Here is a 14,888-nt window from a genome sequence, read left to right as displayed (position 1 = left end):
TTTTACAGATAAGTTCAAGGAGGGTTATCAATCAATAGATTGCATTTCCAGAGTGGTCAGTGAGTAAATCCAGGGCATTCAAACAAAGTCCCCAGCTGGTAAAACTGATGTCACTGAGGACAATCCCATTAGTTCCCCTGTAGTCTCTTGGTACCTCTGTCAGAAGCAGCTCACTGGGCTTCATGGAAGGAAGGTCCAATAACCAACACCAATATTGTTAGAAATCAAAATGATAGCAGAGCAGAAAAAAAAAAAACAACTCACAGTTTGGCATGTGTGAATATAAACAATAGGAGCGGACAGAAAAGGTGCCTTAATGTTATAGGCAGTTACTAAACACACATAAATACAGCCTGTGAAATTGCCAAAGCATCAGACATCATTTTGGACAACTTAGATAGCATTATACAATGAGGGCATTGTTCTTACAGGGGTCATTGATGCATGGACTCATGAAATGATAAATGACTATATGGTGTTCATAACTATAAAGAGAAATTATGATATTAAATAATTATGATATTATAGGGACAAAAGCAACTTCATAGTTTCATCCCAGGAGTATCCTGGTGAGGGGTGGCATGTGACCACAAAGCAGGGGTGGGGTTAGGAACGTTTGGCCACACACGTGTACACTGGGCTGGCTTTCCCCAGCTTCGGATGGCCCTATCCTCATCTCTTAGCCCTCCCCATTGAGAGAGGTTATGATGACATCTGCTTCACTTACTGAGTTTTTTTCCCACTTCACATAAATATACTTAGCCTGTTTAGCCTGTGTCTGATGTTTAGTCTTCACAGAGGAGATGCTCGAGGCCAAAGATAACATGCAATGCCTTTTGTTCCACCTCAAAAAAAAATACTTGTTGGCCAAGGAGGTAGGTAACAGGCCAAATTCTGATTTTCTTAATGCGATGAGGACTTTCCCTACTGTACAAGATACAAAATGTTTCTAATACAAAATGTCTATTTTTGCACATCTGCCCAATAACAGCTCAGTTAAAAACAGGCCCATCAGATTGACAGTTTCCTTAACTGCTTAGTTTCTGTTGCACTGCAGATAGCAGAAAAGCACTTAATAGCAGCCACGAGGCAATTTTTCAGTGAGACTTATTAATCTTTATACAGTCATCCTCATGCAGCCATCAAAGTGAACTTAATGACAAATCAGTTAAAATAAATTACTTTTAGGAACTTGTTTAAGCATCAGATAAAAAACAAACCACATGTGACACCTCTTCGGTCCTCACCGTGACGGCATATAATTGTCACCATCTGTGCTGTTTATTCCATTTGCCCAGCCTATCTGCTAACCCACCACCCCCAGAGCAGCTCCTTGCCCTTCTGCGTCCTGTTCTGGGCCACAGGAGGCTGACCTCTATGCACCACAAGGCTGTGTGTCTGCATCAGCTGTGCCCCTGCTCTCTGGCTTTCAGCCGGGCTCAGCCAATGAGAGGTACCAGAAAGAGACCAGAGAATGGGAGGAGGGATGGCAGGAAGTCACCCCCTCCTCACTGCTCCTGCAGCCAGGCCGCCCCTCATCCTGGCTCAGGCTCTCCAGGGCTCTGATGTCACGCACCCTCCCCTTACTCTGTCAGGCCCAGGTGTGCTTTCTAGCTTCCAGCTGCTGCTAGGCCCCAGGTGCCTCACTAGCCCTAGCTGGTTCCCATAACCCTGCCCACATCTCCATAAACAACCCCTTAACTAGTCTCTCTTCAGTCTAAACACCTGTTGTCAGCCAAGACCTTGACTGACACACTGTCAGCAGCCAGAGGCTCCACACTGGGATCACTTACATGGACTGTGTGGACAAGGTCGGCCACCAGGCACTGCTTCAGCTTCTCATCACTGCCAGTCCCATGAAGCACAAGATCAGGCATGTATGTGGGGCAGTAGCCTGCCAGAAGTGAGCGGCCAAAGTTCCTTACATTCTGGGTGCTGATGCTCTGAGACCTAAAACAACATGTGGCCCATTAAAATGCACAGCTAAAAATGTACTTTTTTCTTTCATTATAATTGGTACAAGCACTCCAATGATACAGGTAAATAAAATAGATTCAGGGTGGTCCATGTCACCAACCCTAAAGTAAGTGGATCACAGGTGGGAGAAAAGGGAGTTTTTTAAAGTGGAAGGCTGGAAGAAAAAAAAACTATATCCATGGCTAGTTATGAGTTTGTTTTTGTACCTCATATTGGACATCCACCAGGCAGTCTGTGTCAAAATACTGACCAAACAAAATGTTTCAGGAAGGGCTCTTGCCAAAAGCCTGGCTTTAGGAATCTGACATATCTGCACAGAGTGGTGCCCACGACAGTGCGGAAGAACAGAAGAAATTTCTAATTACTGCTTTCAGTCATCACAGACCAAATAATCAACCTGATGGAGTGTTAAGAAAGAGGTGTTGTTTCCCAACCACCTCACGCTGCTCTGATCAGCAGGAGAGGGGCCACACGGCGAGTGTAATCCACCACCTCTGAAGCAAGGCATCTGCTGCCAGCCACGGACCTTCTCTGCAGTTGACAGAAAATTAAACTCCCTATTCCCTCCCCCATCTCCACCACATCGCTTAGGCTTCCCCAAAGGGTCACAATAGCTGCAAAGACAACCACTGGCCACCTGTCCCAGTGACCTCAGTGGTGCTAAGCCAGTGACCATCCTTGGAAGAAGGACAGGTGGGAAACCGTTTGTATAGAATTAATAATACTTCTAGTACTTTGTGGAAAAAAAGATACTGTGTGTAAAGCAGACAATAGTAGTAGCTAACAACATCACAGGTGTCAGGCCAGGAAAGTGGGATTTGAACCCAGTTCCCTCTACTTCCCAGCCTGCTGGAGTTACCTTGGCAGAGGCAGCTCCACTTCCAAGGACCCTCCAGTCCTGTCACCACCGTGACCCAGATCTAGCATGGCTGAAGCGCAGGCTTCGTCGTCACTGTCTCCCAGGGCGCTATCTGAGCTTTCATTTCGGGGAATGTCTCCTTCAGTCCTGAAGCTGGCCTTCTTGTTGTCATCCCCACAGGGGATATTCGCACCAGCCACGAGGCCAGGGCCCCGCTGGACACACCTGGGGGCAACAGGCTCCAGCACAGGTCCTTCCACAGCCTTCACATACAAACCTCTAGCGGCCTCCAGCCTCCTCCCTCCCGTTCCTGCTGCACCGTGGGAGGCTGTGCCCAAGTCAGCAGCGTGGCTGAGCTGCCCAGCAGTATCTGCTGCCGTGTCGTTTCTGCTGCCTCTGTCCTCTGCAAAACCCTTGTCAGACTCGCCTTCATCCCCCTCTGAAGGCCGATTCTGAGGACAGCAAACATTCTCCTGAAAGTCAGGTTTGAAAGGGCTCCTAGAAACCTGCGGGTCCTGAGCCACATCAGCAGCCTCCCTGGCCTCCAAGGAGGGGCCACAGGCCTTCACCCGTTCCTCCATTTTTTTCATGCGGCTTTCAAAGTCAGACTCTGGAGATGCAAAGCTTCCAATCTGGAAAGTGACCTTTTCTAAGGAAGGTTTCTCCCGGAGATGTCTGTCAGGGCAAGGCCAGGCCACTGACTGGTCTGGCAGTCTTGTAGGCATCTCCACTTTCAACAGCTCACAGACAGCTTGCTGGTCCATCTTCATTCCTGCCCCCAAAACTTCACAGCTGGGAAGTCTTGAAGAGCCGTCTTGCGGTGCCTCTTTATTTTTCTCATCCCCACAAAATGCATTCTGAGGTTTCCAGGAAGCGTCTGATGCTGGCCCCTGGCACCCTGCGCTGCAAGCCTCAGAACCCTGCTCTGGCCTCCTGTTAGCTTCTTTGTCAGGTTTAAGACCCAGGTCTCTACTGTCAGTGCCCTCTGGGCTCTCAGGAAACCCTGCCGACCAGGGGTTGTGTCTCTCTGCTGCTGTTGGTGGTAGGATGGGGGGTACAAGAGCGGGCTCGTTCCTCACCGTAATGACCACATACTCAGACTCCTCCACCTCTCCTTTCTCCAAGGCTGTTATGATCTTGCTCCCATTTAAAACTTGGTCACCTTCACCATGATTGCCACTCCAGGTCAGCTGGTTCTCTTGTAGCTCAGAGCAACGGAGAAAGTAGGTCAGGACATAAAGTATTCGCTGGACTAAGTCCTTCTGCTTCCCTACCACTACGGTGCGAGTCAGTCTCACTGGAGAGCCTATGGCTCCGTAAAGATCACCTAGAGAGCAAAGGTGGACACAAAGGCAGTGGTCTCTGGGGTTAGCATGTCACAGATATATCAGTCTTTACAAGAGCAAAACAGATAACTTATATTCCCAATCTGGAGTCCCTGCTTCAGATTCATGATTTCTACTTTCTAGTAAGGACCACGTTTTAGTTTTGCCACTGTAAGCGAGTCAGTCTGGACACAGGCTGCGGCCCACCACCCCTGGTGTGTGGGAGTTGTGCTGCTGTGCCCACAGCCCCTCCCAGTGCCTGCTGGGTCTTCCCTGCAGCTCAATGGGTCAGCCAATGAGATGGCCCAAAGAAGGCTAAAGCCAGAGCTCTGAATATGTGACCAGATCTAATACTATATCTTGGAAACTAGAATAATAAGAATTTGTTGGAAGAATCCCAGGACATTGGGCCTTGGGATAAAATCCAAATTTAGGAATTTCTCAACAGAGGTGCAGTGAATTAATTCAAAATACTTAATGAGGTGGTCTACACAGAATTATCTTAATACGCATACACACACCAAGTAGAATCAGCTTGATTAACAAGAAGAAAATCACTTAGTCATGAATGAGTCTGAAGGTTTTATTTCATTTCGCTTGAAAATTCAACTGGGCCAGGCGCAGTGGCTTATGCCTGTAATATCAGCACTTTGGGAGGTTGAGGCAGGCAATCACCTGAGGTCAAGAGTTTGAGAGCAGCCTGGCCAACATGGCAAAACCCCGTCTCTACCCAAAATACAAAAATTAGGCGAGCATGGTGGTGTGCACCTGTAGTCCCAGCTACTCGAGAGGTCGAGGCAGGAGAATTGCTTGAACCTGGAAGCCAGAGGTTGCAGTGAGCCGAGATGGCACCACTGCACTCCAGCCTGGGCAACAGCATGAGACTCTGTCTCAGAAAAAAACAGAAAAGAAAATTCAACTGGAAAAAAATATGTCCCATTAGTTATATCCTGACAAGTTGATTAAAAACTGACTAATGTACTGTGAGCTCTACAGTCAGCTTAAGGAGGAGACAATAAGGGCAAATGTGTCATCCAACCACCCAGCAATAAGCTTTTCATCAAAAATACTTCAGTGCCTAACTATTAAAACTACTGCATTTGATAATTTGATTATTACATTTTATAATAAGTTACACATTTGATAAGAAGATGGACAATTATAATAAAGAACCTATGTTTACTAACTGGACAGGCACTGTGTTAAGACCCTAAAGATGTATCTCAGTTGGGTGCGGTGGCTCATGCCTGTAATCCCAGCCCTTTGGGAGGCTGAGGCAGGTGGATCACCTGAGGTCAGGAGTTTGAGACCAGCCTGGCCAACGTGCTGAAACCCCGTCTCTGCCAAAAATACAAAAAATTAGCCAGGTGTGGTGGCGGGCACCTGTAATCCCAGCTACTAGGAAGGCTGAGGCAGGAGAATAACTTGAACCCGGGAGGCAGAGATTGCAGAGAGCCAAGGTGTCGCCACTGCACTCCAGCCTGGGCTACAAGAGCAAAACTCCATCTCATAAAAAAAGATGTATCTCATTGTATCTTTGTATAACCAAACTGGAGTTAGAAACCCATTAAAGAATAATCAGAGGGCTGGGCACGGTGGCTCACACCTGTAATTCCAGCACTTTGGGAGGCTGAGATGGGCGGATCACTTGAGGTCAGGAGTTCGAGACCAGCCTGGCCAACAAGGTGAAACCCCGTCTCTACCCAAAATACAAAAATTAGCCAGGCGTGGTGGCAGACACCTGTAACCTAGCTACTCGGGAGGCTGAGGCAGGAGGGCAGGAGAATCGCTTGAGCCCGGGAGGCAGAGGTTGCAGTGAGCCGAGATCATGCCACCGCACTCCAGCCTGGGTGACAGAGCAAGACTCTGTCTCAAAAAAAAAAAAAAAAAAAAAAAAGAATAACCAGAATATTGGAACAAATCAAAAGCTGAAAAGATACTAAATAAAGGAGAACTGATACATGGTAATCAGTACAAATCAGAATGTAGGAAGTTAGAAACCCTCTGAGGAATGCATCTAGAGAGGAGGGAAAGCAGTTATAAGGGCATATACTAGATAAAACTAATTAAAATAGATGAGTATGGGAAAAAAGTTATGAGAACCATCGGAAAGTACCCCCCCCGGGACCCATTAAGAAATACCTCCTTCTGCGAGTATTCCCTTGTGTACGGTTCCTAAGAACATTCAAATGGCAAGATGTAAATAATAATAAACAATCCTCTCTATAAAATGACTAGATTATAGGCTGATAGAGCTTTAACTGAGAGGCGTTTGCAAGTGACTGAGAAATCAGCCTAGAATTCAAGAGAGTAACTCAGAATTGTAGGCTGAAGCTAGGACTTTTGTTTGAGAAAACCTTTCTAAGAGTTCATTACTGTTAACACTTTGATTACATCTGCCTATTGCCGCAGGATATCAACAGTCATTTCAGGAATTCATGAAATAGTTTTTGTTAAATCAGTTTCAATATTAATAAAGAAGAAGCATTACTTATCCAAAATCTGGTATAACAAACTACAGGGGAAAGACCACTTAGAATATTATTTTTTAGCAATGCATTTGAGTATTGTATATTTTAATAACTAAGGAATAAATGGAAATGGTAAAACAAGGAAGGTTATTAAAAATACAATTTATAATCATTTAAACTATATAAAATCATGAGTGCAATGTGAGTGGAACCAGTGCTATTACATTATAGCCAAACTTCATAAAATAAAGCATTTTTAAAACAGTAGACCCATAATATTAAATATTTACTGGAAGTTCAATTTTTTTTGAGTCTTGGATAATTGAAGCTAATTTTTAGAGTAGACTTGTTTTCATGAATATAATTTTTTAAAATGTAGAAATTGCACAACAATGTGAATGTACTTAACATGACTGAACTGTACACTTAGAAATGGTTAAGATAATAAATGTTGTTATATGCTTTTTACCTCAATTAAAAATAAAAATTTAAAAGAGAGGCAAATGGGGAAAAAGCAGAAGAAAAAGTGAAGGAGTCAAGAGTGCTTCCAAGTGAAATAGGCCAAAGACAGAGTGCATGGAAGCAGGAAAGGTGCTGGACAAAGTAGGAGGAGAGGTCACAGGAAAGGAGGACACAGAAAGGAATGGTGGCAAATGGGGACACAGAGTGGAGACTCAGGGAGGGAGAGACGGAGAGAGCAGAGGAACAGACAGAAGAAACTTAGGAAGAAAAAGGGAAGAATAGAGAGAAGGGAAAGCAGAAAGAAAAAAGATGGGATGTTAGAGAGGTGCAAAATGATAGAGAACTGGGGTGAAGCCAAAAGAGGATGGAGAAGGAGAGGAGATAACAGCCAGGAGGGTAAAACATGTAGAGAAAAAGAAAACAAAGAGGGAGGAAGAGGGAGAAGAAAGGAAAGAACTGTTGAGGGGAACAACAGTGAAAAGTTGGAAACTAGAAAGAGGAGAGGAAAGAATTAGGTGGAGAAGCTGAGAGAATTTAGAAGCCCTGTAAAGGAAGCATGGTGAAAGAAAGGGGGTTAGAGAGGTAGGGGACTATATAGACAGAAACAAAAATAAACCAGGAGAAGCTGAGAGAGAACAAAAATAAGGAGACAAGAAGAGAGTTTAGTATCTTAAAGGCACACTTATTCCTGATCACATTCTAATAATGTCTATGTTGTAGAATTCCCCTTTCAACAGTGTTTCCTTATACCCTACACAGTTTAACTTATTGCATCTTTATTATCATTATTTCAAATATTTTCTAATTTCTTTTGTGCAATTTGTTTGGCTTGTGGGTTATTTAAATGTGGTTGTCAGCTGGGTATGGTGGCTGACACCTGTAATCCCAGCATTTTGGGAGGCAGAGGCAGTTGGATCGCTTGAGCCCAGTTCAAGACCAGCGACCAGCCTGCAAAACATGGCAAAACTCTGCCTTTACAAAAATTAGCTGGGCATGGTGACGCACATCTGTAGTCCCAGCCACCAGCGAGGCTGAGATGGAAGGATCACTTGAGCCTGGGTGGCTGGGGCTGTGGTGAACCTTGATTGTACCAATGAACTCCAGCCTGGGTGACAGAGCGAGACTCTGTCTCAAAAACAACAGCAACAACAAAAATACATGGTTTGATTTCTGAGAAAGTGAGAATTAAAAAAAAATTGATTTGTAGTCTAATTCCACTGTGTTTTCAAAAATACAATGCAAACTTCTGAGAAAAAAATTTCACACATTTTAACTTATATTAAATCAGTGGTCCAAATCTCTTTTGGGTAGAAAAGCTCCTTTTCATTTCCACAAACCCTTAAGATCATTAGGTCAAAAAGAGACCTATATGGAACTACTTCAGTCAGTGGTGTAGACAGTGGCATTCAAACTCTGTATACCTATGCCAAGAAAGAAATACATTTTATACTGCAACCTCAATGCATCTTTTGAAACAGACATTTTACAAAATATACACGTAAATCACTGATATTTTCTATTCTATTATACCAATTAAATGCTTTTTAATTAAACCCACTAAATTGCTTCCGCAGCCCACTAATGGGTGGCGATCACATTGTACACAGGGAAGTGGCTGGGCAGAAGCAAGGATCACCGAGCTCCTGAGCAGCAAACCCATGAAAGTGGCATCCAGCTTCCCTCCCTCTTCCCTGGTAGTGCTGAGCAGCCATGGAGGGGGAACGCACAGTGGCACCTGTCCTGGAAAGCTCTCAGAGGAGTCTTTGGAATGATTCCAGATAGTCTTCTCTATACTTAGGAACCTGGATTGAAATTATATCTCCATCATTGTGTATTCCCAGCAGTTTCTATTTTCATGTTTACTGTGACTTGCTAAATACTGAATGAAAACAATAAAATGCGAAGCAAGTGCTTCTGCCTGTCAAATTATTGAAGGCCCCCGACTTCTTTGTAATAATGGAAACTCGGCCATCACTTACACTTGGCTTTACAAAGCTATCACAGGCCTTCGCTGACCAGGGCCTCATCCTCGTCCCCTCCTCACACTCCTCTTGTCAATAGCCAGACCCCTGATGGATTGTTTGGGGGAAGGGAGGACTGAAGACTTTCAACAATACATGATCTCCCCTGAAAGATGAGGATTGTGAACCCACAGGAAAAAACTCTTCCTTGTTATGCTGAACATAGGGAATTAATGGCTCTCAGTTATGTTTCAAATAAGAAGCACACCTAATTATGAATACATTTATCTAACTAAATGCACACTACTTAATTAGCATTGTTTTAAAATGGGTGACCCAGCAGCATGGAATACAATGTTTCCTTAATATCCAGCCCCCTTTCCTTCTCCACTTAATGAGACTATGTTTTTTTCAAGACTATTATTATTCTATAACAAAAACAACCATGTTCTGTCTTCCCCAGGAAAAACTTCCTGTATGACCAAGAATGAGTTAGGCATGTTCTGAGTAATGATCAAATCAGGGCAATTAGCATATCCATCACCCCAAACTTTTATCATTTCTTTGTGTTGGGAACATTTGAAACCTCTCTTCTAGCTTTCTCTGAAAATAAGCTATTCTTAACTATCGTAATCCAGTGCTAAAGAACACTAGAATTTATTCCTCCTATCCAGTTGTAATTTTGTATTTGTTACCTAGCCTCTCTCCATATCTCCCCTTCCTTAAGTCCATTTAAATATCCACAAATTCTTTAATTGACTTAGAACATGCCTTTTACCCCCTAACCATGAGGGGGCTTGTATTCATTTATACATCTCATGACCAAGAGCACAAGGACAAGACAACATCTTTATTGTTACAAAATGAGGCTGAGAGTAATAAGGGTAGGGATGAGAATCTAATGACTATGTGTAAAACCAGTGCTTGGCTCATAGTGTCAGCTTTCATTATTGTTATTATAGCATGATGCTTTCCAGGATGAGGTGCTTTTCTGTGGATATTTTTGATTGTTACAACTTGGGGCGGGAGGTGGGAGGGGCAGTTCTACTGGCATCTAGTAAATGGAGGCCAAGGATGCCACTCAATATCCATTAATGCGTAAGAGAGCTCTTCCCACACCCCACAACAACTCAACCAACAAAGAATTACCTGGTCAACAGTGCTGAAGTTAAGAAATCCTGCTCTAGGGTGAACAGCCACTGTGGAATGGGAGAACACAGTTGGCTTATACTGCTTTAAGAGTATATAGCACAAAGCTGCCAGTAGGGGAAAAAAGAAAGGAAGGTGGTGGCCCTACAATTAGAATCCAGGGACCAACTTCCTATTCCTCATCTGCCCAAAGACAACCTATGAATTACTGGATGAGAGAGCCGGTATAAACTACAAATTCTAGCATTTTTTTCCTATTCCATCCCATATATTCTCTGAATAGTCAAATTTGGTACTAACCCAGCTGTGCCCAAAGAGGATTATATGGATGTGTTTTGGCCAGCATGTTCACTGACTGGGAGGTACGTTTCTCTGAGAAGGCTTTGATGGGAGGGTGATCCACAGGCATGACAGTTGGGACCCAGGCCAGGTGGTAGGTTAACACCGCAGTCAGTAAGGCAGCAAAAAACCTTGGAGAAATGGAAAAAGATACAACCAACTTAGTCAATACAGAAAGAGGCACATCCTATGCAGTACACACATTGGTCATGAGATTTGCATACAAGTCTCCAGAGAGTTGAAGCTTACTGGTTTTTATTTATCTGTTCTATCAGAAGTGTAAACTCCTTGAGAAAGCGCTGGCAGAGCTGGTTTTTTTCCAAAGTGCCGGACATCATAGTAAGCCATACAGGTTCAGCTATCCTTGGAACAGAATATAAGTTCCAGATAGTTCCTCTATAGAACAGAAAGAGAGGGAAACACAAAAGTGTCAGAAATACTATTTTGGATAATCTTGGTATAAAAGAATAAAGGAGAAAACAACTTGAATCTATGTAGTCCTTAAAAGATTCAAGCTCCACACATAACAGGGGTTGCACACTATGGCCCATGGGCCAAATCTGACTGCCACCTTTTTTTGTAAATAAAAAGTTTTACTGGGTCACAGCCGTGCTCATTTATTTACTTATTTATTGTCTATGGCTGCTTCTGTGGGACAACGGCTAAGTTGAGTTGCTACTACAGAGACTCTACAGAAACTGAAAGTACAGAACTAGAAAGCCTCACTTTCAGCTTCTTGACCTTTGAAAAATAGACACCTCATTAAAGTAGGACCCAGATTCTTAGCCAGGCGTGGTGGCTCATACCTGTAATCCCAGCACTTTGGGAGGCCAAGGTGGTGGATTACAAGGTCAAGAGATAGAGAACATTCTGGCCAATATGGTGAAACCCCGTCTCTACTAAAAATACAAAAATTAGCTGGGCGTGGTGGCAGGCGCCTGTAAACCCAGCTACTCGGGAGGCTGAGGCAGGAGAATCGCTTGAACCCAGGAGGTGAAGGTTGCAGCGAGCCGAGATTGCACCACTGCACTCCAGCCTGGTGACAGAGCGAGACTCAGTCTAAAAAAAAAAAAAAAAAAAAAAAAAGTGGGACCCAGATTCTCAAGCGCAAGCCAGTGAGCGTCCAGTCTGACCACAGCAGAGCAACAGGCAAATCCCCAGTGCTTTCCCAAAAACTATGGAAGGTTTACTAATCATCAGATTGCCATCAAAGAGCACAACTTTATGTCATTCTCAAATATATGACTTAAGTCTTAGCAATCCCCAGATAATGAGTAACATGTTACTTGAGTACTTTAACACACAATCCACAGTAAAAAAAGGCTTGCGATTTTGCTCCAGGTAGCATTACAGAGTTCATCAGCATACACTTTAAGCATCATAAAAGTGTTCTAACATTCAAAGGATTATAAATTTTTTTTTTATCCTTCCTCTATGGAGTAACAGTTTGACTCATTCGCTGATGACTGCTTTGGAGTGGGATTCCATTCCCTATCAAGAAAGTGGCTCTAAATGGTGCAACAACCCCAACTCAGCATGATCAGAGAGGATCCCACCTGCTACCCAACACAATTTACCTTTCCACACAGATACTAGGAGCAAGGACTCTAGACACCAGTTTCCAGAGGACACTGGGTGTAAACTAGGACTGTCCTGGCAAACTGGAATGTATGTCTTCCCGACATGCATAACCTCTCCATCTGTGCTTTGAATAAGCATCCCTGAACTCAAGTTTCCACATCTGTAAAATGGGGTTAGTAGTGCTTAGGGCTTTTGTGAGGCTGACATAATATAATGAATAGACTGGTGAGAGATACCTGAACATTAGTTTTCCCCATTCATCCTGTTAAAAACAATCCTATCAGGGACTGTCGGTTGAGCAGTAGTGAGGATTACTCAGCGGTAAATTATTTAAATTTTTTGCTTCATTTGTTCTGTTTCCATCTTGAAGGGCGGAACCACAAAAGTGAGGAATAACTGCCAGGCCCCCATTTCTTCCAAGTCACAGTTTATCTTTATCCATGGCTGCTCATAAACATCTCCTGTTGGATTTGCCAAACTTTGCCACTTTACCTGAATTCTCCAAGAGCTTCCATCAAACGGCTGACATAAAACTGGACTCGGAGACTTGATTCTGCTATTTTCCTACAGGAGATCATAGCCTTTATTGAAGAGAAAGCAAGTCAAATTACTGAGAAGAAATTTTATAACTTATCTACTGGGCTGTATTAATAAAAAATATTATGTAATCAATTAACAACACTCAAGGTAATAATGCCTTCAGTCACGAAAAAGCAGTCATTTCCTTCCCTAAGGTAACCCAGTATCTGGTAACTAACATCAACATGCCTAAAATTTATCACTGCTATGGGTGATTTAACTTCCTTAGGAAAGACATCTGATACATCGGCAAAGAAATTCTGCCATCTTCAAAGCCCCACAATCACTTCTCTATTTGACTTTGGATTACATCCTTATTACCTTTTCAATTGCACTCTTCAGCCTGTTCATGTGAGATTCAAACAGGGGAAAATGAGAAAAGAAGAAGTCCTGGAAATTCCTTTGTGCTTCTTCTTTCTCACATAGGGAAAAGATGATGCTTATGGCAATTTTCTTTCTCCTAACCATAGCTGGATTAGAGCTACAGGTTTCTTCAGCCAAGCTGAATGTCTCATCAGTTGACCTGGAGGGAAATATAAGTTTGAAAAGTTGCCATGCATCAGTGAGTCACACTGAAGGTCAACTGTAATGACTGGGGATGACACCCAGAACATTCAGTCATAACTAAGAGTATATCTGCCTTTAGTTCATTCTCTTCTATAATTCCCTGGCATGAAGACGAGAACATCAGCTTGCCTGCCACACGGTATTATCCTAACATGGAAAGAAGCTCAAATGAAAGCTACAAGTAATTTAAATTTCCCGTTGTTACTCTTGTCCTTTTCCTTTGAATCGTTTTATGTCAAATTGATGATATTTAGGAAGGAATGTGAAATATCTGTTTACCCAAAACATAGTCAGATACCAATAGATAAGACATCAAAAGAGGAATGATACTATGTGGTATTCTATTGAACAAGAGTAACACATTTGAACATGTACCGGTACTTCCAGGATTACTTTCCCAGGGCTATTAAAACTACTAGATCAAGTAACTCTTCTAAATGCTCAGATTAAGCCATATGATTAAGCTCTCTGAAAATCCTCCAAGCAGAAACACTTACCTCTCTTCTGCTACAGTAAAATTTTCAAAAAACCTGATTCTTTTGAGAGACTCGGCTTCTATGATGACAGCCACGAAGCCCAAAACTTCTAAATATATATTTAATTTGTCTTGTGGGGCAAGCCTCACAAAAATGGCCTAACCATGTCTCTTACTTAACTACTGTGAAAAGCCAGTGTAGCTACCAAATAGCTACTAACAGCAAGAGTACAAATAAAATAGTTTTTTCCTACAAAAACACCAACACAAAGGACCTAACATTGCAAATGAGAGCCCTAGACTGGCGATACATTTTCTCTTTCTAACTCCATCATCTAGTCTCCTATCTCTGCCAAATATCGAAAGGAACTGCTTCCTCCATTTTCTTTACTATAAATTACAACATAACAATTACTCATGCTGGGCAGAATATGAGAATTAGCCTTCTGCCCCCTGGTCTTCAACTTATTTACTTAGGGCTCTACTCATAGCTTGTGTGATTTCAAATAAACCCAGATTTTATTATTAAACATACATATGCCAAAAGTGTTATGGTCAGGAAAGCTATTAAATTAATTAATTAATTTTGGGGGGACAGGGTCTCACTCTGTCACCCACGCTGGGGTGCAGTGGTGTGATCATGGCTCATTGCAGCCTCAATTTCCCAGGCTCAAGCGATCCTCCCACCTAGCCTCCCAAGTAGCTGGGACTACAGGCACATGCCACCATGCCCGGATACATTTTTTTTTTTTTTTTTTTTTGGTAGAGATGGAGTCTCCCTACGTTGTCCAAGCTGGTCTTGAACTCCTGGGCTCAAGTGATCCTTCCACCTCAGTGTCCCAAAGTGCTGGGATTACAGCCGTGAGCCACTGCACCTGGCTATTTTATTTTTAAAGGAAAGGAGATAGACATCTTATTCTAACCTCATTATGTGTTACTATTTCCCTTAACTTCAAGCAAGATCCTGGAGATGTAGGTATGGTTGGTAAATCAGTAAAAGGTTTTCACTCCAGATGTGTTACTGATGGCACATGGTGCTGTTATAAATGCTACATATTACAATAAACCATCAATTGCTTTCCCTGGGAAATTCCCAGATTCTAATCATCAGAGAAAATTCTTGAGGTTTCCTTAGAACTTCAC

General features: G+C 42.9%; 1 protein-coding gene across 8 annotated transcripts in view; it reads right to left on the bottom strand.

The window, feature by feature from the left end:
* Positions 1-14,888, bottom strand: part of FNIP2 (folliculin interacting protein 2) — a 138,679-nt gene that overhangs the window by 35,476 nt on the left and 88,315 nt on the right. For all 8 annotated transcript variants that reach the window (XM_019025683.4, XM_004040572.5, XM_055384768.2 and 5 more), the window contains 6 exons: positions 13,025-13,226; positions 12,617-12,705; positions 10,793-10,939; positions 10,505-10,674; positions 2,837-4,163; positions 1,794-1,950 (listed from right to left, as the gene is read on the bottom strand). In XM_019025683.4, the coding sequence (XP_018881228.4) occupies positions 1,794-1,950; positions 2,837-4,163; positions 10,505-10,674; positions 10,793-10,939; positions 12,617-12,705; positions 13,025-13,226 (2,092 nt within the window). The remainder of the gene's footprint in view (positions 1-1,793; positions 1,951-2,836; positions 4,164-10,504; positions 10,675-10,792; positions 10,940-12,616; positions 12,706-13,024; positions 13,227-14,888) is intronic.

This window comes from Gorilla gorilla, chromosome 3 (genome assembly GCF_029281585.2).
Source record: "Gorilla gorilla gorilla isolate KB3781 chromosome 3, NHGRI_mGorGor1-v2.1_pri, whole genome shotgun sequence".
Taxonomy (NCBI): domain Eukaryota; kingdom Metazoa; phylum Chordata; class Mammalia; order Primates; family Hominidae; genus Gorilla; species Gorilla gorilla.
The sequence above is the reverse complement of the archived record's forward strand: the minus strand, read 5'-3'. Positions and strand labels throughout refer to the sequence as shown.